Here is a 23,915-nt window from a genome sequence, read left to right as displayed (position 1 = left end):
TTTCCTTAAAGGGGTGGTTCACCTTTAAGTTAACTATTAGTATGTTATGGAATGGCTAATAATATTTATTTATTTTTTATAATTTGTGAATTATTTGCCTTCTTCTGACTCTTTCAAATGGGGGTCACTGACCCCATCTGAAAACCAATGCTCTGTAAAGCTAGAAATCTATCGTTATTGCTACTTTTTATTGGTCATCTTTCTTTTCAGTCCCTCTCCTATTCACATTCCAGTCTCTTATTCAAACCAATGCAGGGTTGCTAGGGGAATTTGGACCCTGGCTCCCAGATTGCTGAAACTGCAAACTGGAAAACTGCTGAATAAAAACCATAAAAGATATAAACCAATTGCAAATAGTCTAAGAATATCACTCTCTACACCATATTAAAAGTTATTTTAAAGGTGGACGACCCCTTTAACAAACCAGTAGCCAGAATGTAAGGATGTATCCCAATGCTCCAGGGCTGTTTGCCCCTATACATGAATGCAAAATGTTTATTGTGTAACACACTGGTTTAAAGGAGAACTAAAGTCATGCCCCTCGCCTCACCAAAAGAAGACTCCCAGAATGTCACTGGTAATGTCTTGTTGAAGATTAACCTATAAATGCACCAGGCAGCACAACTTTCAGACCAGCAGCCCACTCGGCAGGAGCAGTGCAATTCTGTCATACAGGCGGCCATATTGCACTATGAAGCCCATGTAGTGTGATCATGGTGAGGCCTGCCCAATACTGACCTTAAACTGTTCCTCAGAAGAGATCAGCACCGAGTGGGTCCCCTGCATATCTGGTGCTTTGGCCAAGTCTTGGGAAACCTCAAAGGGTTCAGGCAGGGGGTTTCCTCGCCCGTCCAGCACTGCAATGGAAACTACTGGGGCCCGATGCATGAGCTGAATCTCCTTGCCCAACAAAGCCTCTGCCGAGCGCTCCGATAACTTCTCCCGTGATGGCACCTCCAAAGCGTACGCAAATACTGAGCCAGAATTGGTGCCTGCCCACATGGTAGGGCCGTGATGGACGGCTGAATGACAAAAATGGGTGTTTACTTATAGGATGCAAAAACATGAGTGGCCAAGACTTCCGCACACCAACCTGACTGGCTCACGGGGCAACTTGGATTGCTAAGAATTCTGTTGCCTAAATCTGCTGGACAGGCAAGTCCCATTAACATTGAGACTTTGAGAAAAACTATGGAGGTGAATGCATTCTGTGCGCCATGAGCCTTAAGCCCCAATTTTAACACAATGCTCACAGTATAGACATTAAATGGTAAACTAAAGTCTAAAATAGAATAAGGCTAGAAATGCTGTATTTTGTATACTAAACATGAACTTACTGTACCACAAGCCTAATCAAACAAATGATTTATGCTTTCAAAGTTGGCCACAGGGGGTCACCATCTTGTAACTTTGTTATACATCATTGCAAGACCAAGACTGTGCACATGCTCAGTGTGGTCTGGGCTGCTTAGGGATCATCATAAATGATCAAAACAGCACAAGTCAAATAATATCTGCCAGAAGCCGATACAGCCAGACTGATTAATAATCAGAATATACAGACTGCACTGGGTCCTGTGTTGTCATGTAATCTAATGTGGATTTTATATAGTTTTTGTATTTTTTAATACAAACTTTCTCCAACTCTGCAGAACCAGTGGCTGCAGCAAAATAATCCTCCAAATAGAATCCCAGTTTATCGGTTTAAATCTGGCTCCATGATCTTTGTCCCTGCAGCTGGAGTTGGAAACAATAAAGGGGATGTAAAGGCAAAAATAAAATCCAATACAAATCTCTACACAGTCGCAGACTGCTCTACAGAGAAACAAACAAAGCTGCTTGAGTTCTGCATGGCTGGGAAGTAAGGTGGGGGCTCCCCCTGCTGGTCATAAGTAGGATTGTTACATAGTTACATAGTTAAATTGGGTTAAATTGAGTTACATAGTTAAATTGTTTCCCTGCAGAGCAGTTAGGGACTGTCTGACAATTCCTATCCACAGCAGTAAATGAAGGGAGAATTTCACTGCATACAGTCAGGTTTCTTATACAAACGGTACACATTTTATAATTAAAGTATATTGGAGATAGGTTTCTTTTTCATGAAAGGAATTAAAAATGGGATTTTATTTTGTCTTTACATCCCCTTTAAGCCCCCATTACTGAACCCTTTATTCCTTACCATCCCGGAGGAAAGTGTGTGCAAAATACAAGCAACGCACAACGCCCGACAGGGAGTCATCAGCAGAGCGGGGTTCAATCCTTCTCTGAATAGGGGGAATGTCAAGGTCATGAAGTCCTGCTTGTTCCGCGAGCTGCGCGTTGGCTTCTTGTAACTAATAGCAAGAATAGAACAGTTTATTTAAACCCCATTTTACCCAAATATACACATTTTCCTTAAAGGGATACTGTCATGGGAAAATGTGTTTTTCAAAACGCATCAATTAATAGTGCTGCTCCAGCAGAATTCTGCACTGAAATCCAATTCTCAAAAGAGCAAACAGATGTTTTTTTATATTCAATTTCGAAATCAGACATGGGGCTAGACATATTGTCAGTTTCCCAGCTGCCACTGGCATGTGACTTGTGCCAGCACTTTAGGACGGAACTACTTTCTGTTATTTTTCCTACTTAATGTAACGGAATTGAGTCTCAGTCGGACTTGACTTTTACTATTGAGTGTTTTTAGATCTACCAGGGATCTTGTGTTAGGAAGCTGCTATCTGGTTACCTTCCCATTGTTCTTTTGTTAGGCTGCTGGGTGTGTGTGTGTGTGGGGGGGGTGATATCACTCCAACTTGCAGTACAGCAGTAAAGAGTGATTGAAGTTTATCAGAGCACAGGTCACATGACTGGGGGCAGCTTGGAAATTGACAAAATGTCTAGCCCCATGTCAGATTTCAAAATTGAATATAAAAAAAATCTGTTTTCTCTTTTGAGAAATGGATTTCAGTGCAGAATTCTGCTGGAGCAGCACTATTAACTGATGTGTTTTGAAAAAAAAACATGTTTCCCCACGACAGTATCCCTTTAAAGCATACCCCCCTTCCTTACCCTGCTGGGTGGGCTGCCGGTGTTTGGCCTTTTCTTCCCAGAGACCCTGCTCTTCCGTATCCTGCGGAACGACTGCCTTAAGGACTTCTTTAAGGACTTCACTCTTGACAACGGACCCTCCATAGCCAGCGAGTCATTGGGGTGCAGGGTGCACCTACAGAAAGACACATTTCAGCTGCGTTACTTTTCAGCCAGAAGCAGCAGACTGGCTCAAGAGACCCTGAGAACTGGGGAATCAGGTCATTTACACTCGGCAGCAGAAATAGCAGCGATATTCCCAGCAGGGGAAGCCAAACCACATTAGCATCTCCCAGCACAGCACAGAGTATCAGGCTACACCGCTTGTGTGTAAGGATCAGCGACTGCCAACTACAAACCCAAAGACATCACTCTGCATTATTAATGAGCCAAGCTACATTATAACCAATTGATTCAAGGGTTTCATGTTCATCGATCTGATCCGGAGATGACCGCGCCAGGTTTGCACACACACAAACTGACTTTCCATCAGGAGGAATTAGGATTCCGGTGCCAGATATACCCCACACGGCACATGGAGGCCAGGGGCAACATAAGTTAAAGGGATAGTTTAACCCCCTTAAACTATCAAATTTTCAGTATCAATGCAGAGGGTTTTTGAAAAGATGCCCTCCAATCATTCTGCTGCTAATGTCACAACCAGCGATGAAAAAGCCTTTGTATAAAACCCAGCAGTACCATGAGAGGGAGAAAGAGCCACGCTGGAAGCCGCTGGAAGACTGAGGGCTTTGGGGAGGGGATGCATAAATAATACATTTAGTGCTGCTCTACAGAGAAATCTATACGTTCATTTACAATTCATAGGGCTCTGCAGGGGATTGAAGTCTGCTTCAAAAAGCTGATGAATGGATTGTTTCTCAGACATGGCAGATGTTCCTGCAGAATTGTGCTTAGTACAGAGGAATACCTATGCTGACAGTTTTATGAGATCTCTCTCTGTACAGACTATGAGCAAACTTAGGGGACTGTTCCTGCAGAATTGTGCTTAGTACAGAGGAATACCTATGCTGACAGTTTTATGAGATCTCTCTCTGTACAGACTATGAGCAAACTTAGGGGACTGTTCCTGCAGAATTGTGCTTAGTACAGAGGAATACCTATGCTGCCATAGTTTTATGGGATCTCTCTGTACAGACTATAAGCAAACTTAGGGGACTGTTCCTGCAGAATTGTGCTTAGTACAGGGGAATACCTATGCTGCCATAGTTTTATGGGATCTCTCTGTACAGACTATGAGCAAACTTAGGGGACTGTTCCTGCTGAATTGTGCTTAGTACAGGGAATACCTATGCTGCCATAGTTTTATGGGATCTCTCTGTACAGACTATGAGCAAACTAAAGGTGACCATACACGGGCCGATAAAAGCTGCCGAAAGACCGAGTCGGCAGCTCATTGGCCCGTGTATGGGACCCCCCCGACGGGCTTCCCCGATCGAGATCTGGCCGAAAGTCAGAAAAAACCTGTCAGATCGCGGCCGCATCTGTTCGTTGATGCGGTCCCGCGATCCGACAGCTCGTTAGGCATCGTTAGGATCAGCCCGATATTGCCCACCTCAAGGTGGGCATATCGGGGAGAGATCCGCTCGTTTGGCGACATCGCCAAACGAGCGGATCTCTCTGTGCACGGCCACCTTTAGGGCACTGTTCCTGCTGAATTGTGCTTAGTACAGGGGAATTCTTATGCTGCCATAGTTTGATGTTCTCTCTCTGTACAGACTATAAGCAAAGTTAGGGGACTATTCCTGCTGAATTGTGCTTAGTACATGGGAATACCTATGCTGCCATAGTTTTATGGTATCACTCTGGACAGACTATGAGCAAACTTAGGGGCCGTTCCTGCTGAATTGTGCTTAGTACAGGGGAATACCTATGCTGTCAGTTTTATGGGATCTCTCTGTACAGACTATGAGCAAACTTAGGGGACTGTTCCTGCTGAATTGTGCTCAGTACAGAGGAATACCTATGCTGCCATAGTTTTATGGAATCTCTCTGTACAGACTATGAGCAAACTTAGGGGACTGTTCCTGCAGAATTGTGCTTAGTACAAGGGAATACTTATGCTGCCATAGTTTTATGGGATCTCTCTGTACAGACTATGAGCAAACTTAGGGACTGTTCCTGCTGAATTGTGCATAGTACAGGGAATACCTATGCTGTCATAGTTTTATGGTATCACTCTGGACAGACTATGAGCAAACTTAGGGACTGTTCCTGCAGAATTGTGCTTAGTACAGAGGAATACCTATGCTGCCATAGTTTTATGGGATCTCTCTGGACAGACTATGAGCAAACTTAAGGGGCTGTTCCTGCTGAATTGTGCTTAGTACAGGGGCTTCATAACGATAACGTGGCCCTAGGTACGTTCAAGTCTAGAACATGTCAACATCACTTTACCAAACCATTGTCTAACTCAAGCCTTAGGAGTACATTGTTCTTACTCTAAACCTTTTTATTGACTTCATTTCTGTCCCTCTTACCTGGCAAGCACAGGACTCCTCCGGTGATAATCGAAGAGCCCAAAGCCATGGCTAGTCCCGAATGCTACCAGATTCCACTCTGAATGCAGCGCAATGGCAGTGACAGCCGCAGGGGGCATACACTGCACCAACATGGTGGTCTGAAAGCCCAACTGGAAGAAGATGGAGCCATTCCTTGGGGTCAGCCTATCGTGGCCCTTCCACGTAAAGCCTTCCCTTTCCTGTAACAGGTCCACCGTGGCCACATTGATTGTGTGCTCCGACTTCTCGTCATTCAGATCCATCACTAGAATCTGCAGGAAGGGATTATATTAACAGAAAGCACAGGTCAACAGGAGATACAGCATCTCCCTCAACTTCTTTAAAGGCAAAGTGCACCATTAAAATGATGCAGAAAGAGACATGTAGTTATTGTAGCCATGTATGGGGTGAAAAGCTGTTCTCACCTTGTTCATGATAAAAGGAAGGCATTTGCCCCACGTACCTGCCCTGCGGTGCCAGCCACCAGCATCTTGCCACTGAACTTGCAAAGTGCAATCTTCTGTATGCCCAGGCGTGGGTCATCACTGTAAGGGTCAAAACATCCAACCTACAGAGCAAGAGCAGTATAAACGCATGATGCAGTTCTCCCGAGACAAGGCGAATACAAAACTAAGCCTGTGTATGATAAGCTCTTGCAGGCCAAGATGGACAACTGGAATGGTTGTTGCACAACTACAATAATATTTTACATCCCTAAATATGATCCTATATATGGTTAAAGGGGAACTATCACAAAAATTAATATAAGCTTCCTCATACTGAAATAAGAAACTTTCTAAACAGTCAATTAAAAATTCTGAAAATCAAGTTTATCTTCATTATTCCTCTCTCAGCATCTGTTTCTCTTCATTCTCTCTTCATGCAGCAGTTGGGTGTCAGATGATTGATCCAAAATAGCTTATAGAGGGAGCTCCTTTTGCCTAAAAGATGTATTACAGCTCACTATTAAAATCATCAATAATCCTGTCTCTCCACATGCAGGATTTGTGCAAGAGGCAGTTATTTTGCTAGATGTGGTTTGTACTGGATCGGTTATTTGAGTGAGCTCTAATACAGTCATATGAAAGAGTTTGGGAACCCCTCTTTAATGCTTTGGAATTTTGTTTATAATTGGCTGAGCTTTCAAAATAGCAACTTCCTTTTAATATATAACATGCCTTATGGAAACAGTAGTATTTCAGCAGTTACATTCATTTTGTTTTGAAGCATATTGCATATTTTCTGTTAATCCAATAAACTGACAGGTGCATAAATTTGGGCACCCAACAGAGATATTACATCAATACTTAGTTGAGCTCCTTTTGCAAATGTAACAGCCTCTAGACGCCTCCTATAGCCTTTGATGAGTGTCTGGATTCTGGATGTGGCTATTTTTGACCATTCGTCCATATAAAATCTCTCCAGTTCAGTTAAATTTGATGGCTGCCGAGCATGGACAGTCTGCTTCAAATCATCCCATAGATTTTCCATGATATTCAAGTCGGGGGGCTGTGACGACCATTCCAGAATATTGTACTTGTCCCTCTGCATAAATGTCTTTGTAGATTTCCAAGTGTGTTTAGGCTCATTGTCTTGTTGGAATATCCAACCCCTGCAGCGGAACTTCAACTTTGTGACTGATGCTTGAACATTATCCTGAAGTATTTGTTGATATTGGATTGAATTCATCCGACCCTCGACTTTAACAAGGGCCCCAGTAGTCCCTGAACTAGTCACACAGCCCCACAGCATGATGGAACCTCCACCAAATCTGACAGTAGGTAGCAGGTGTTTTTCTTGGAATGTGGTGTTCTTCTTCCGCCATGCAAAGTGCTTTTTGTTATGACCAAATAACTAAATTTGTGTCTCATCAGTCCAAAGCACTTTTTTCCAAAATGACTGTGTCTTGTCTAAATGAGCTTTTTCATACAACAAGTGACGGTTTGTGACGTGAATGCAGAAAGGGCTTATTTCTCACCCCCCTGCCATACACATGTTCTTTGTGCAAATTGCACTGAATTGTAGAACGATGTACAGATACACCATCTGCAGCAAGATGTTCTTGCAGGTCTTTGGAGATGATCTTTGGGTTGTCTGTAACCATTTTCACAATCCTCCGCATATGCCGCTCCTGTATTTCTTGGCCTGCCAGACCTGGGTTTTACAGCAACTGTGCCTGTGGCCTTCCATTTCCTGATTCCATTCCTTACAGTTGAAACTGGCAGTTTAAACCTCTGAGACAGCTTTTTGTAGCCTTCCCCTAAACCAGGATACTGAACAATCTTTGTTTTCAGATCTTTTGAGAGTTGCTTTGAGGATCCCATGCTGTCACTCTTCAGAGGAGAGTCAAACAGAAGCACAACTTGCAATTGGTCACCTTAAATACCTTTTCTCATGATTGGACACACCTGCCTATGAAGTTCAAAGCTTAACAATCTAATCAAACCAATTTGGTGTTGCCAGTAATCAGTATTGAGCAGTTACATGCATTCAAATTAGCAAAATTACAAAGGTACCCAAATTTTTGCACTGACACTGAATACTGCTTCACTAAATATCTTTGTTCAGAAAACGCCCCAATACTCCGATGTTCCTGGGAAATGAAAGACATACCACTGTTATCTTTTTTGTTGAAAGTGGAGTAAATTATTATGCAGGCTGAGAGGGGGTTCCCATACTTTTTCATATCACTGTACATCTGCTAGGAAAGTAACCCCCCTATAAAATATATTGGATCTAACTGTCAATGAATATCTGACACCCAACTGCTGCATGAAGACAGAATGAAGAGAAACAGATGCTGAGAGAGGAATAATGAATATAAACTGGATTTCAGAAACCATCCAGAATATTTGATTGTATTTAGAAAGTTTCTTATTTCAGTGTGATAAAGCTTATTTGAAATGGTCATTTTCGCAATAGTTCCCCTTTAAAAATGTGTTAGGACCACAAGGGGGATGGATGATGCAGCCAAACATAAAAGTCAGCCTACAAGAAGGGATGAGCGAGGATTTTCGGGTGGAGTACAGGGATCTTCAGATTGAGAGCAGCCAAAGGTCCACCCGAAGCCGATGCCAGAACTGAGCAGTGAGAGGATTTAACCCTTTCGGAGCACCTACATAATATCCCCAAATGCTGGCGCTAAGGTAAAACAGGGCTCCATACCTTGCGGAACGGGGGCCACTCTTCATCGTTAGTTTGGTTGAAACTCTCATTGTGGTCGCAGTCTGTCTGGAAGATTCCGGCCGTGCTCAGCTTGTACAGGGGTCTCAGTGCCACCCCAGAGGCGTCCCAAAAACGTACGGTGCCATCTTCATGCCTGGGACACAAACAGGGTTTGCTTCATAAGCAGCATGCACAGCACTCATTCAATGCAGGTGGAAAGGAAGCATGTAGTATTAAAGGGATACTGTCATGGAAAAAATATTCTTTCAAATCGCATCAGCAGAATTCTGCACTGAAATCAGTTTCTTAAAAGAGCAAACAGATTTTTTTTTACAATTTGAGATCTGACATGGGGCTAGACATTGTCAGTTTCCCAGGTGCCCCCAGTCATGTGCTCTGATAAACTTCAGTCACTCTTTACTGCTGTACTGCAAGTTGGAGTGATACCACCTCCCGCTCTTTCTCCTCCAGCAGCCTAACAGAACAATGGGAAGGTAACCAGATAGCAGCTCCCTAACACAAGATAACAGCTGCCTGGTAGATCTAAGAACAGCACTCAATAGTAAAATCCAGGTCCCACTGAGACACATTTAGTTACATTGAGAAGGAAAAACAACAGCCTGCCAGAAAGCAGTTCCATCCTAAAGTGCTGGCTCTTTCTGAAAGCACATGACCAGGCAAAATGACCTGAGATGCACCTACACACCAATATTACAACTAAAAAAATGTATTTACTGGTTCAGGAATGAAATTTTATATTGTAGAGTGAATTATTTGCTGTGTAACGTAATTTAGAAACAAAACCTACACCATAAAATCATGACAAAATCCGGGTCGAAGGAGTATTAAAGCATGATCCTAGAAATACACTTCTCCTAGTGTTTTACCTGTTTGGCTCCATATTCTGAGCACTGTGTAGGAATCCTTGGGTCACTGACCCCTTCATTGTCACCCACCTTGCAACCAGGGGCACCATTGTTTAACTGGGGCTATATAAAAAAAATGCTGACACCGGATGGCCCCCCATCCCTTATGCCTCCGGCCGTCTCTCAATGCACCAGACTCATGATATAAAGCCCCTCCTCTAACAATATATGTGTGTTCATATGGCCAAGCAGAGAGAACAGTTGGGTGAAATGGACTTAACATTAAAGGAGACATTTTGTGTAAGAAATGAATGTACTAGTGCATTATACTCATTTAGATATAGAAAGAATGTGCTTAAAAAAAAGTAGTGTTTCAGGCTGATTTATTGAATATTTCTGCAAAACCCCTAATAATCCCTCCCTTCTCTTCCACTTCCTGCTCCCTGAATTCCCAGGGTGTGCTCTCAGCTCACTGCACTGTAGGACAGGAACCAATCAGCAGCTAGCAGGACCTGATAGGGAACTGAAGCCTGTCTGTGCTTGTATGACTGCAGGGCTGTGATTGGCTGTCCCCCTGCTACTAAGCTTCTGGTTAGGACACGCCCACCCCTCATTTGAAACACAGACAGGGACCAGGAGAACATCTATAGGGAGCTCCAATAAAGGGGCGATTTTTAAAGATAATATTAATTTTTAGCACCATGTAAAAGCAACACCATATATTACTTATAACTGCCTACACAATTAGGGTTTTTTCATTTATCCTATATGTCACCTTTAAAACATTAAAAGTCTTAAGGCCGATTTCTTTCTGCAACAAGCTAATGCAGTCTTTGGACGTGTGAAAATGATTAAAGGGGATACTAACACTGATGGAAATGTGCAGTTTCCTAAATCATCCCCCAAGGCTACAGATAGCTGGGGTGGTAAAGTCCTGATAATCCAAACTACCCAATCAAATCTGCCCCTGCAGTATTCCTCGACAATAGTCTGGATAAGCAATGCATGCAGGGAAATGTCTCCACATACACAAGAGTCAGTATTACGGGACTCGGCCAATGCGAGGGAGTGTAACCTTCCTCCCACTCCCTTCTCTCTCCCCCAACATCTGGAGCTGTGCTGACATTGCTCTGAGCTCTCACACTTCCATATCACGCTCCTGAGTATTGCCACAATCCCACTGCTTGTATTTGATTTCCCCCTCCCAAAACAAATCTGTCCAATTTTTGTTTTCCTTCCGCCCAGTAGAGGCCAAACGAAACAGGAGAGACAGCCTACGCCCAATAGGGGGAGATACTCGCTACTCATCTGTCTCCTGCAACACTTATATTTGTATATAGGAACCTCATGTTAGCATGCAATTACAATTTTCCACCCAAATAGCTATTTAACTAAACAATCCCTCCAGACTAATGCAACCACTCATAGCCCAGGGGAGACCATGCACCAAATGGCATCCATGCTGGATTAAATAGTGGTGAGCACAACTTTCCCTTGTTTGTTATAGTTATACAGGAGCAGTGACCAGCTCCATGTTGTAGCTCCCACCCCTCCCAGCTATAGTCAGGTGATCCCACTGGTGTCTAATAAAAGGGCAGCCAAGTTTGGGAGTTTTACTTTGAAAGCAGCTAGTAAGTTGCAGGTAAAACTTAGTCCCTTTGTGAAATGAATAATTAAGCAATTGAATTCTTAATGAATCAGATGAAAATTAAGCGTAGGACTGGCCAGATATGGGATGACTTTGACGTAGTTGGCCAGCTTAAATATATTGCAATATATGGACAAACAATCCCTGTTTTGTTTAAAGGGTAAGGCATTTTTCAGTAGCAGTATGCACAAAATGTCTCTGTCTTAAATATATTGATAATGGGTTGAGTGCAGAGGAATCTTGTATTTGACTATATGTATTTTGTGGTCACAGCCTCATTGCACCCCCGCCTAATGGTTTTAAAAAATAGTGGTGAGCACAACTTTCCCTTGTTTATCCATGCTGGATTCCCCAAGATGCTCCACCAGCCACCACATGCCAAACCGCTACAGATCATAAGTGTCAGAGGTATGAATTTAGTAAGGAAGAACTTAAAGCATAAGTAAACCTTTGAAATAAGTGAATGTAAAATTGACAAGGGGGCTAAAACCTTTGAAATAAGTGAATGTAAAATTGACAAGGGGGCTATTCTAAGCTCTTTTATCATTTACATTCATTATTTATTTTGTTTTTATTCCAAGATATTAAGGGATACATGTACTGTTAATATGAATGAATTTTGTTACAACAGCACCACCTGCTGGTCAGTTTCCCACCAGTCTGACCACCAAGTAGTCAAGGAAGTTGTCAGGAGAAAGAAAGAGCCTCTTATGTTCTTCTGCTTAGGAAAACAATTTAAAACCTTTCTCACATCTTTCCTAAGTAGAAGAACATCAGAGCAGCCTCTTTCTTTCTCCTGACAACTTCCTTGACTACTTGGTGGTCAGACTGGTGGGAAACTGACCAGCAGGTGGTGCTGTTGTAACAAAATTCATTCATATTAACAGTACATGTATCCCTTAATATCTTGGAATAAAAAGAAAATAAACAATGAACGTAAATGACAAAAGTGCTTAGAATAGCCCCCTCATCAATTTTAAAGGTTTACTTATGCTTTAAAAAGTACAGGAAAGGGCAACCAGATTTCTATAAGTGGACCTGTCACCCAGACACAAAAATCTGTATAATAAAAGCCCTTTTCAAATTAAACATGAAATCCAATTTCTATTTTTTATTAAAGCATTCATAGCTGTTGTAAGCTCAATTAAAACTCTCAGCTGTCAATCAAATATTGTCAGCCCCTCCTCTATGCCTTAGGCAGACAATTACTTTCACTTTCCATTCAGCACTTCCTAGATGTCACTGCTCTCCCCACATTCCCCCGTTCTCTTTACCATTTAATTGTGTAACCAGGACATGGGGATGGACATCAGGTCCCCCATTCTGGAGCACAAACAAGATTCTGAGATGATACAAGACTTGCCTTAATAACAGTGTCCACAAAATGGCTGCTGCCTGCTTGTTATAATTATGAATTCCCAGACTGAAGGAAACAAGATTCAAATCATTTATACAGTGTAATTAAAGTTTATTTCGCTTGACTTATGTGATTAAATAGGATTTGGAATAATTTTTTTTGGGTGCCGGGTCCCCTTTAAGGGGACCATTTCAAATGACAAAAGGCTTAACAGAAGAAGGGAGAGTGCATTGGTGGAGATATGACTTAGAAGGTAAAATAAGTTTTCCCTCATTTCCTTTATTTATTCTTTGGACACTCCAAGCAAATATAGAACATCCATTGAGATCGTAGGAGAGGAGATTTCCCCATCAGTAAACTAAGGGCTCCTTTGCAGCAAGAGCAGTCGGTTATGGAACTCCCCAGCATTAGAAGTGGTGGGATTGAATGTGAGCCCTTTTGAACCATTGTTACGGTTATTTACATAGCAAGAGAATGATGCATATAGCCTCTTTAGTCTGTATAGGGATACTGTATATAGGAACATACATTCTGCTTACCCAGTAAGAAGAAGCCCTCGCTGGGCAGGGTCCTCTACTAAATTCCTTCCTCCATCTATTGGCCAATTCTGAAACAGGACAAATCACAGCTAAGCACAAAGATATTAGGGAACATGTATCAGTAACACCTAGCGGCTATAAAAGTCAATATGGAAGCCCTCAAGCTTTTGGACTGCCACTGCATGTTCCTTACCACTGAAGAAACTTGAGGGTTCTGCTGTTCCCCCGCACTGATGATCCTCTCCCACAGCTTGGTGGTGACGTTGGAGATATGATAGGCGCAGGTGATGGCGGACGAATGGAGGGGAGCCAAGTAAGGCGTGGGGACAGTCGGCCAACCAGGAGTCTGCAGGTCAATCACCACCAGCTCCTCCTCCACCAACACTACCAGAGCAGTGGGATTGTCCGAGTCTGCAACGGGAGCACAGGGATTATTACGGTAATAGAGAATAGGGATGCACCGAATCCAGGATTCGGCTTTTTTCACCAGGATTCAGATTCGCCCGAATCCTTCTGTCCGGCTGAACCAAATCTGAATTTGCATATGCAAATTAGGGGTGGGGAGGGAAATTGCATGACTTTTTGTCACAAAACAAGGAAGTAAAAAATGTTTTACCCTTCCCACCCCGAATTTGCATATGCAAATTAGGATTTGGTTCGGTATTTGGCCAAATCATTCGTTAAGGATTCGGCCGAATCCAAAATAGTGGATTCGGTGCTTCCCTATTCATAAGTAAACTCATTTGGGGCCTGCCATGGTGTGTGTGCCCCAGCCAAGGACATCAGCCCTTCCTTATTTCAACCAAACTACTATAGGACACCCAATACATTAGGGGCAGATTAATCAAGGGTCGAAGATAAATTTTGGAGTGTCAAAATTCACAAATCCGAATTTTAATTCCCCTGTTTGAATTCAAAATTTTTATCACACCTCGACCATGGAAACGGTCCTAATTCAAATATTCGTCACCTAAAACCTGCAGAGTTCATTTACAAGTCAATGAAAGAGGTCCATTGAGCGATTTGGAGATGTTAATCTCCTTCCTTTCTTTCGTTTTTTTTCATACAATTTTCGGGTCGGAACCATTAGATCGATTAGACATTCGTAATTTTTCTTAAAGGGATTCTGTCATGATTTTTATGATGTTGTTTTTGTTTCTAAATTCCACTGTTTACACTGGAAATAATTCACTCTACAATAGAAAAATGTCATTCCTGAACCAGCAAGTGTATTTGTTAGTTGTAATATTGGTGTGTAGGTGCATCTCAGGTTATTTTGCCTGGTCATGTGCTTTCAGAAAGAGCCAGCACTTTAGGATGGAACTGCTTTCTGGCAGGCTGTTGTTTCTCCTACTCAATGTAACTGAATGTGTCTCAGTGGGACCTGGATTTTACTATTGAGTGCTATTCTTATATCTACCAGGCAGCTGTTATCTTGTGTTAGGGAGCCGTTATCTGGTTACCTTCCCATTGTTCTGTGGTTAGGCTGCTGGAGAGGGGGGGGGGAAGGGAGGGGGTGATATCACTCCAACTTGCAGTAAAGAGTGACTGCAGTTTATCAGAGCACAAGTCACATTACTTGGGGCAGCTGGGAAACTGACAATATGTCTAGCCCCAGATTTCAACGTTAAATATAAAAAAGTCTGTTTGCTCTTTAAAGAAATGGATTTCAGTGCAGACTTCTGGGGCAGCACTATTAACTGATGAGTTTTTGAAACAATTTTTTTCCCCATGACAGTATCCCTTTAAGAAACCAGGCGCCAGAGCCTCACTCAGAGGGAGAAAATTACTCTCTGATCTAGCAAAATCAGTCGGTTTTCCAAAGAACACTCGGAAGCTTCATGTTTTTTGATGATAGGTGACCCTTTAAGGGCACAGTCACACAGAGCCAAGTCCTACCATCTTCACTCTTGAGAGGGCCCACTGTAAAGAAGTCGATGACGCGAGAAGTGAAATCCAGGGTCACCAGATTCTGCCCTTGGAGAATAGTAACGCAGTGCCTGTCCCCGTAGCTGGCCCGGGGCATTCCTCCGCTGAATATGATGAATGGGTTTCTGATGGAGGACACAGAAGAACAGTCAGGGGCCATAGCAACACAGAGGGCACCTTGTCTGTAGAATAGTTACAGTCTGCGGCAGGGAGTTCTACACCAAAATGGTAGCACAGCCCCAGACCACCACGTGCAACATACTTACCCACAACTGGTGGACCGCCACTGAATTTTGTTGATGGCTTTGCAGGGAAATGGACCTGGAAGGGAAGCAGACTTGAATGAGATTTGTACGGTTTTAAATATTCTATAAGAAGGAAGAGCTCTGTTTACAAGGATACATATAATTCAAATTAATTGTGCCATTTCAAGTCAGCAGGTGGGTGATATAACCCTCAGGAAAGCCCCTCTTTCAATTCAATATGCAAAACCTAGGGCACGTGGGTCTGGGCAAACTCAATTGAACAAAGGGTTTTATCGATGTTTTTTTTACCTGCAGAGCTGGAAAACACCAGGCATTAATACTAGGGATGCACAGAATCCAGGATTCGGTTCGGGATTCGGCCTTTTTCAGCTGGATTCGGCAGAATCCTTCTGCCCGGCCGAACAGAATCCTAATTTACATATGCAAATTAGGGGTGGGGAGGAAAAATCACATGACTGTCACAAAACAAGGAAGTAAAAAATGTTTACCCCTTCCCACCCCAACTTGCATATGCCGAAATAGTGGATTCGGTGCATCCCTAATTAATACACCCTGTGAACCATTTCCCTAGAGGAGACCACATTGCTGCCCATTATCAGGTTTACAGATAAGGGGGTGCTCATTGATATATAGCAACATATAAGGGGGTGTTTATTGATCTGTAGCAAAACATAATGTAACCAATGACTCACCATATGGTATTTTAGAGGTGACTGGCTGTGAGGTGGTGCTGGAGTCACTACCCACGTCCCATACCATATACCCTCCATCGCTGTGGGAACTGATGAACGAAGACCCTTTGCGGCCCCAGAAGACACTTTCCAACTGCTGTTGGTATAGACAAGACAAAGATGGTAGCATTACAGCATGAATACTAGAAATACAAATCCCAACAAATGAAAGACCTCCTTCTGAAACACCATCTGAATGACCCTACAGTTTGTTATGTGTATTTAGCAATGTGTGCATATTTACCCTAACCCGCCCTCCCTCAGCCCGCCCACATCCGACTTCCCTTGATAGACCCACCAATGACGTCACAAAAGGGGCGGGGCGAGCAGGCACGCGGTTATAAAGCCGGAAGAGGAAGTGCAAAGAGGAGTGCAAGGTCGGCCCGAACCTGTCCGACCCGCGGTATCAGGCCGGCCCGCACATCATCAGTGTGCCAGCACCCAACCCATCCCACCTGATTCCCAAGAAACAGATGCTCCACTTTCCGGCCCTCCTGATCCCATAAAACCACCAGTCCTCGGCTGTAGCCAATCAGGATCTTCCCGCGCTGACACGGATGCTCCTGCAAAGACTCGACAGGTCCTAGAGTCTTCCCGCACCTGTACTCCTCTGGCAAGCTGACAGAATACAGGAAAGAATATGGCAGTCACTTTAAGATCAGCCTTTAAAGGCAGGGGTATAGTATAAAATCAGAGCATGTTAGAGGGGAAATACCATTATACCTTTTTATGATCTCATCATGAAGCAAAGTCTTCTCCTCCAGCAGTTTGAAACTTGGGATCTGGATAAAGTACACCCCTCCTCCTTCTGTCCCCAGGCCCGCCACCTCACACGAGGCAGTTATCAGTATGACAGTCACTCGCGTGACACTCGGAGGAGAGCTGCAAATGGAAATAAATTAAAAAAGTGCATCAGCCCTTAACCCACAGAAAAGATTAATTCTGGTCGGCATTTGCACCCCTGATTTGAAGGATAATCATTTGACAATAAGTGACAAAAGAGGATATGACCGATTGTCTAAACCAAACACCAAAAATCTAGTTGGTTTCCATGGGTCACCAGAAGTGGAGATTACTTTGCACCATTATACCATGTGATATAAAGGAGAACTAAAGCCTAACTAAAAGAAGTAGCTAGAAATGTTGTACATGATGTTTTGTGCTTCTTTACCAGCCCAAGGCAACCACAGCCTTTTAGCAGTAAAGATCTGTGTCTCCAAAGATGCCCCAGTAGCTCCCCATCTTCTTTTCTGCTGATTCACTGCACATGCTCTGTGCTGCTGTCACTTACTGAGCTTAGGGAGCCACTCACAATATACAGTACACATAGAATAGAAATGTCACAATATAAGGCTGATTAGTAATTAATACACATAATTACTACATGGCAGCACAGAAACCAGTGCAATTAGCATCAGAATTTAATAATCAGCAAACCTGTAGCATCAGCTTATATTACAGCCAGGGAAGCTCATTTTCTGCTGGATAATTAGTGACGAGCCCTAAGCTTAGCTTCTCAACAGCCAATCAGAGCCCACTGAGCATGTGAGTGTCACAGACACTTTCCAAGATGGCGACCCCCTGTGACAAGTTTGAAGTCCTGGATCATTGCTGCTATTGACAAGCTCAAACTTTAGCCTCGTGCAATAAGTTCACTGTATAAAATGTGGCATTTTTAGCAATGTTCACTTTTAGGGGTTAGTTCTCCTTTAACAGTGCTGGACAGCTGGAAGCAATACAATCGTTTTGTCCATAGGTGGTGCAGTTTGGTTGATAATGTTCTAATTTGAATATGTAAATGATTAGGTACCATTCCGCTGTATAGCAATGCCCTCTATTAACAGCAATCAGTAGGTGCAAGTGCTTTACATTTATTGTGCTTGATGAAAATAGGCTGCCAAACACCTCAGTGCCCACAATTCAAAGCATAAGCCTTCTCCAGCCACTGCCATACACACCATGGGGCACCTCTCACCCACACGCTTGAGTAACTTCCATTATACCTCTGTGCTTACAACTCCCTCTGATGGAAAGGGGAAAAACTGCTTTCTGATCTTCCCTGGGAGTCTAATGGACAGAGCATCAAATTATCTCTGTGGCCTTCTAAATCCATGGGGCTCTGTCCCGGAAAGCTTTGCTAAGCCCAATTTTGGATGTTGTTAAGGTGGCCACAAACTAGGAAGAACAGTTGGCAAGGCAATCAAATGAGAGATCCGTTGCACATTTTGGCTGCCCGGAATACGTCAGGCAAATTCAACCACTTGGCCCCTGGAAAATTGTAGATTTAGGCAGCCATCAATCCGGAAGTTGCCAAAGTAGAACCCAGGAGCCCAAAGTTTAAATGGCACAAAAAAAGCTTTGTATTTTACATTATGTATAAAAGCCTTAAGCGTTGTGCCATCAAGAGACACTTAATCACAGGCTAACTTTCTTTAGACACACAGAATATTTAAAAGAAAAAAAATTGTTAAGGCGGGGTGTTAAGTGTCTCTTGATGACACGAAACGCATAAGGCTTTTATCCATATAAACATGTAAATGTACATTTATACATGTAAAATAAAAACTATTTGTGCCATTTAAACTTTGGGCTCCTGGTTTCTACTTTGGGACTTCCGGATTGATGCCTACAATTTTCCTGATTGAATCCCCTTTGCTGAAGGTCTGGGGCATGAGCACCCAGGCCCAACGTTAACCGTGGTAAGCTTATATTTGTATCCAAGATTCTAGCTTCAAATGTTACAAAAACGCACTTGGCCCCAAGACCAACAGACGGTTCATAATAGGGGGTCAATGCGGACCCATGGCCTTAGTCTGCTTGCCCGAGTCAGCACAATTTGGTGCATGGCCAAAAATCACTCCAATTTCTGGATATCCATTCCGTGTGTATAACTCACTGACCATGTTTAAGCAGCAACATCCTAGATAGTTGTCAATCAATAAATAGGTCCCTATACCAACCCCACTTTACCCAGCCCTAGACAAGCGTGAGAGAGAGAGAAAGTAGGGCATCGTAGTACTTAGCACAGTCGAACCCTGGCTTGCCAGGAAGGATGAAGCTGTGAGTTTCCTCAAGGTAAGAGCTGCCATCTTTCTGCTGTAGCTCCCACAGGTGTATGGTGTTATCATCCAGTAGAGAGAGGAGGCGACCCTAGGGAAAAAACAAAATAAGATGTACATATTCTATGCAATATAGAACACTGGACACTTGGGCACAGTTTCTTGGCCCTTAAAGGAGAAGGAAAGTCTAAAACTAAGTAAGCTTTATCAGAAAGGTCTATATAAATACACCAGTAAACCCTCAAAGTAATGCTGCTCTGAGTCCTCTGTCAAAAGAAACATCACATTTCTTTCCTTCTATTGTGTACTCATGGGCTTCTGTATCAGACTTCCTGTTTTCAGCTTAAACCTCCAGGGCTAGGGCTTGAGCATGCTCAGTTTGCTCCTCTCCTCCCTGCTGTAATCTGAGCCCAGAGCTATGAGTGAGTAGGGAGAGGCTCAGGCAGGAAGCGATGTCACACCAAGCTAATATGGCAGCTGCTATGCTAAACAAACAGAGAGCTTCTAGAGCTGTTTACTCAGGTATGGTCAAGCATTCTGCAGAATAAATATAATGTTATAGCACTATTGTGGCTAATCTATTGGCAATAAACTGCTTGGGCAGCTTTTCTTCTCCTTTAAGGCTTAGGCAATAAACACAGTACAGTGCAATGCCATCATAATTTGTGAGGGATTTAGTCCGTACCAGTAAATTTCCTTCATTAGGAGGAAAGGGATGATGACATTAGCAATAGCCAAGCTATTTAACCAGTGACTGCACAAACCCTGCCCGCTGGGCCCTTGAATGACCTCCGTAATGAGAGAGGATTAGATATCAAACGCTGACGGCTACTCTGTAAAACATGCGACGACCCCAGTGCTAATAAAGGGGTCCTACACCCAAATATACTGACTAGTACTACAAATGCTATTGAAAGTTGTATCTCATTGATTATATTCCCTGCACGTTTGACTTTATTCCTGAAACAATGTGGCAGAAGCCACTAAGTAAGTAAGTGTGTGTGAGAGTGTGTGCGTGTGCAATACACAAAAGCCATAAATATCTTGTAAATTATATCCTTATAAACGGCGGGTTCTGATGTCATTTCAGTCACATGACTCACTGACATCTATGTATTATAATAAATAAAGTACCCCCAGTTGCAAAATATGAGGATATTACAAGTTACCTCGGAGTTCCATGACCTTTGGCCTCGTGTTTTTATATGGTCATCAAACTCCTTGGTAACTTATAATATCCTTATATTTTACAAGAGGGGGGTACTTTATTCACTAGATATATAATCTACAGTCTGGTCATTTCCCTATGGGACCAGACTGTATATTATATCCTTATAAACGGCGCATTCTGACGTCAGAACGCGACGTTTCTAACAGGGGTCCCCGGCCGGCGAATTTGACACCACTGCGTTCAAATTGAACACCGGCGTTTCCAAATTGGATGCTGGCGCGTTCGACTCCCCCACCCCCCTCCCGACATTTCACACAAAATGTAGATTATAATGCATAATGTACCCCCTACTGAAATTTATAAAGATATTAGAAGTCACCTCGGAGTTATGTGACCTGTATAAAAGTGCTTTTATATGGTCACATAACTCCTCAGTGACAATCTCTTTATAAATTACAGTAGGGGGTACATTATCCACTTTATATTACCTTTGCTCTCATTGTGCAAGAAAAAAATAAGGGTTTACATGGCCTTTAAAGGGGTGGTACACCTTAAGTAAACATTAAGTAGGTTATAAAATGGCCAATTATAAGCAACTTTTCATTTTTCATGTTTCATTTTATAGTTATTCAAATAGTTGCCTTTTTCTTCTGACTCTTTCCAGCTTTCAGACGAGGGTCACTGACCCCATCTAAAAACAATTTCTCTGTAAGGCAGCAAATGTATTGATATTGCTAGTTTTTATTATTCATCTTACTATTCCGACCTCTCCCATTCATATTCCAGTCTCTTCTTCAAATAAATGCATGGTTGCTAGGTGAATTAGGATCCTAGCAACTAGATTGCAGAAACTGCAAACTGGAGAGCTGCGGAATAAAAAGCTAAATAACAAAAAAAACACGAATAATAAAAAATTTAAACCAATTGTCTCAGAATCTCACGCTCTACTAAAAGTGATCTTAAAAGATGGACAACCCCACAAAGATGGGCTAGTGCTGTCAGGATCCAGTACCTGTCCGGGTAAGAAGTGCATCTGGGTGACGGTGGCCGTGTCTTTGTGCAAACCCGTAAACTCCACGCCTGGGGCTCCATATCTACAAAGGATGGAGGTTAAGGAAAATAAAAAAGAGCAGTAGGAGGGTCCGTGTCTCAGCGTGGAAAGCAATATGGCCGCAAATATGTATATGAACACCTGCAAATAAAGAATAAATGGGATTTACGGGATATTAAAACAGAAAGAAGCATCGAGTTCAGATCTCTCGGCCCACCCACTAGTATATGATATACGCCATGAGTTCAGGGATGACGCCACTGTTTACATTGAGCCTGGGAGGTTTATACTCTGGATTTGGGGGAGAAAGTATGAAATGTAACAATAGCAATGTCCCTTTAAGTGTAAGGAAGATTCCAGGCTCCAATGGAATTTCAAACTCTTCTGGCAATTATCCAGGGGAAAGAATGGAGTGGGAGGGCTCGTCAGCAATGCAGAAAAAACACAAATCACACAAACAGAAGGGGCCCCTCTGTACTAGAAACTGTATTAGGGAGACCCAGCTAGGACCCCACCAGTGTCAGGTCACTCACCAACGAACAGCCGTCGGAAAAATTCTAACTTTCCAATATATTCTTCTTGCCTTTGCTAATTTTCCAAAACATGCAAAACTGCCCAGTTGCCAAGGGCCAGGCAGCCCGGTAACCAAGGTCTCCTTTAACCTTATTACAAGTGACAAATCCAACCTGGTATTGGAGGAATTTAGCAGCAGTGTTAAAGAGATACTGTCATCGGAAGTTTTCTTTTGAAAACGCATCAGTTAATATAGTTAATAGTGCTGCTACAGCAGAATTCTGCACTGAAATCCATTACTCAAAAGAGCAAACTGATTTGTTTATATTTAAATTTGAAATCTGACATGGTGCTAGACATATTGTCAGTTTCCCAGTTGCCCCCAGTCATGTGACTTGTGCTCTGATAAACTTCAGTCACTCTTTACTGCAAGTTGGAGTGATATCCACCCTCCCCCCCCAGCAGCCTAACAACAGAACAATAGGAAGGTAACCAGATAACAGCTCCCTAAAACTGGCCATAGATGTTGAGCTTTTTAAAAGACCAGATCCTGAGACCACGATTTTCTCAGAACGATCGTACAATTGTGCGAATTGACCATCAACTAAAAAGACCAATTTGCCAGGAAAACAAAGGGGAGCTGCCTGCTTGGCCCTGCAAATATAGAGAGATTGCACTGGGGCCGACAAAGATTTTTTTGACCTGGCCGATCAATTTCCCGACAGATGTCGGCCGAAAAATCGTAAGATGTACGATCGTTCGAATCCCACTAACCGCATGATAATTTCGAAGGATTGGTCGGACTTCCCTAAAATCGGTCATTTGGTAAGAAGAATCGTCGCGTCTATGGGGAGCTTAACACAAGATAACAGCTGCCTGGTACATCTAAGAACAGCACTCAATAGTAAAATCCAGGTTCCACTGAGACACATTCAGTTACATTGAGTAGGAGAAACAACAGCCTGCCAGAAAGCAGTTCCAACCTAAAGTGCTGGCTCTTTCTGAAATCACATGACCAGGCAAAATGACCTGAGATGCACCTACACACCAATATTACAACTAAATACACTTGTTGGTTCAGGAATGAAATGTTATATTGTAGAGAATTATTTGTAGTGTAATTTAGAAATAAAAACTACATCATAAAAATCATATCAGAATCCCTTAAAAGGGGTTGTTCACCTTTAAGTTAATTTTTAGTATGTTATAAAATGGCCAATTCTAACCAACTTTAATTGGTTGCCATTATTTATCTTATATGCCTTCTTCTACTTCTGACTCTTTCCAGCTTTTAAATGGGGGTCACTGACTCCATCTAAAGAACAAATGCTCTGTAGGGCTAAAAATGTATTGTTATCTCTACTTTTTATTGCTTCTGTTTCTATTTGGGGCCTCTCCTATTCACATTCCAGTCTCTTATTCAAACCAATGCATGGTTGCTAGGAAAAGGTTGACCCTAGCAACCAGATTGGAGAACGTGCAAACTAAAGAGCTGTTGAACAAAAAGCTAAATAACTCAAAAATCACAAAATAATAAAAAATGAAAACCAATTGCAAATGGTCTCAGAAAATCCCTCTTTACATCATACTAAAAGTTAACGCAAAGATGAACAACCCCTTTAAGGCACAAAAATGCACTATATAAAAAAGCAAATGAGGCTTTAGGATGGGGAAGGGGAGACATTAATAGCCCTGTGGTCTTCTCACACATGTTCTTCATTCTGCAGTAGAATACACTGACGGCAGGACATTTATAAAGGTTAAATAAGTTTATCCATAGGATGTGATGGTCCCACCCAGCGTGAGTCTTATCCATCAGCCCTAAAAGAAAGGAATGAGAGGACTTGGTTGCTAATGGGATGTTTGTACAGATGTATATACTGCCCTGCTGCTTCCTTTAAAGTACAGGTATTGGACCATTTATCCAGAATGCTCGGGACCTGGTGTTTTCCGGATAACGGATGTTTCTGTAATTTGGATCTTCATACCTTAAGTCTACTAGAAAAACATGTAAACATTAAATAAACCCAAT

The 23,915-nt window shown here is 42.6% G+C and overlaps 1 protein-coding gene across 1 annotated transcript in view; it reads right to left on the bottom strand.

Annotated features, from left to right (window-relative positions):
• The window catches only part of llgl1.S (LLGL1, scribble cell polarity complex component S homeolog), a 55,160-nt gene that overhangs the window by 5,758 nt on the left and 25,487 nt on the right, over window positions 1-23,915 (bottom strand). The window contains 15 exon segments of the mRNA NM_001091429.1: window positions 739-1,022; window positions 2,180-2,333; window positions 3,052-3,205; window positions 5,568-5,860; window positions 6,052-6,156; window positions 8,754-8,907; window positions 13,164-13,231; window positions 13,357-13,574; window positions 15,063-15,217; window positions 15,359-15,413; window positions 16,051-16,186; window positions 16,545-16,707; window positions 16,813-16,971; window positions 19,124-19,239; window positions 21,332-21,413. Coding sequence (NP_001084898.1) covers window positions 739-1,022; window positions 2,180-2,333; window positions 3,052-3,205; window positions 5,568-5,860; window positions 6,052-6,156; window positions 8,754-8,907; window positions 13,164-13,231; window positions 13,357-13,574; window positions 15,063-15,217; window positions 15,359-15,413; window positions 16,051-16,186; window positions 16,545-16,707; window positions 16,813-16,971; window positions 19,124-19,239; window positions 21,332-21,413 — 2,296 coding nt within the window.

The sequence above is a fragment of the Xenopus laevis genome, chromosome 9_10S, assembly GCF_017654675.1.
Source record: "Xenopus laevis strain J_2021 chromosome 9_10S, Xenopus_laevis_v10.1, whole genome shotgun sequence".
Classification (NCBI taxonomy): Eukaryota; Metazoa; Chordata; class Amphibia; order Anura; family Pipidae; genus Xenopus; species Xenopus laevis.
Note: the sequence above shows the minus strand (reverse complement) of the source record. Positions and strands in the feature narration are given on the sequence as shown.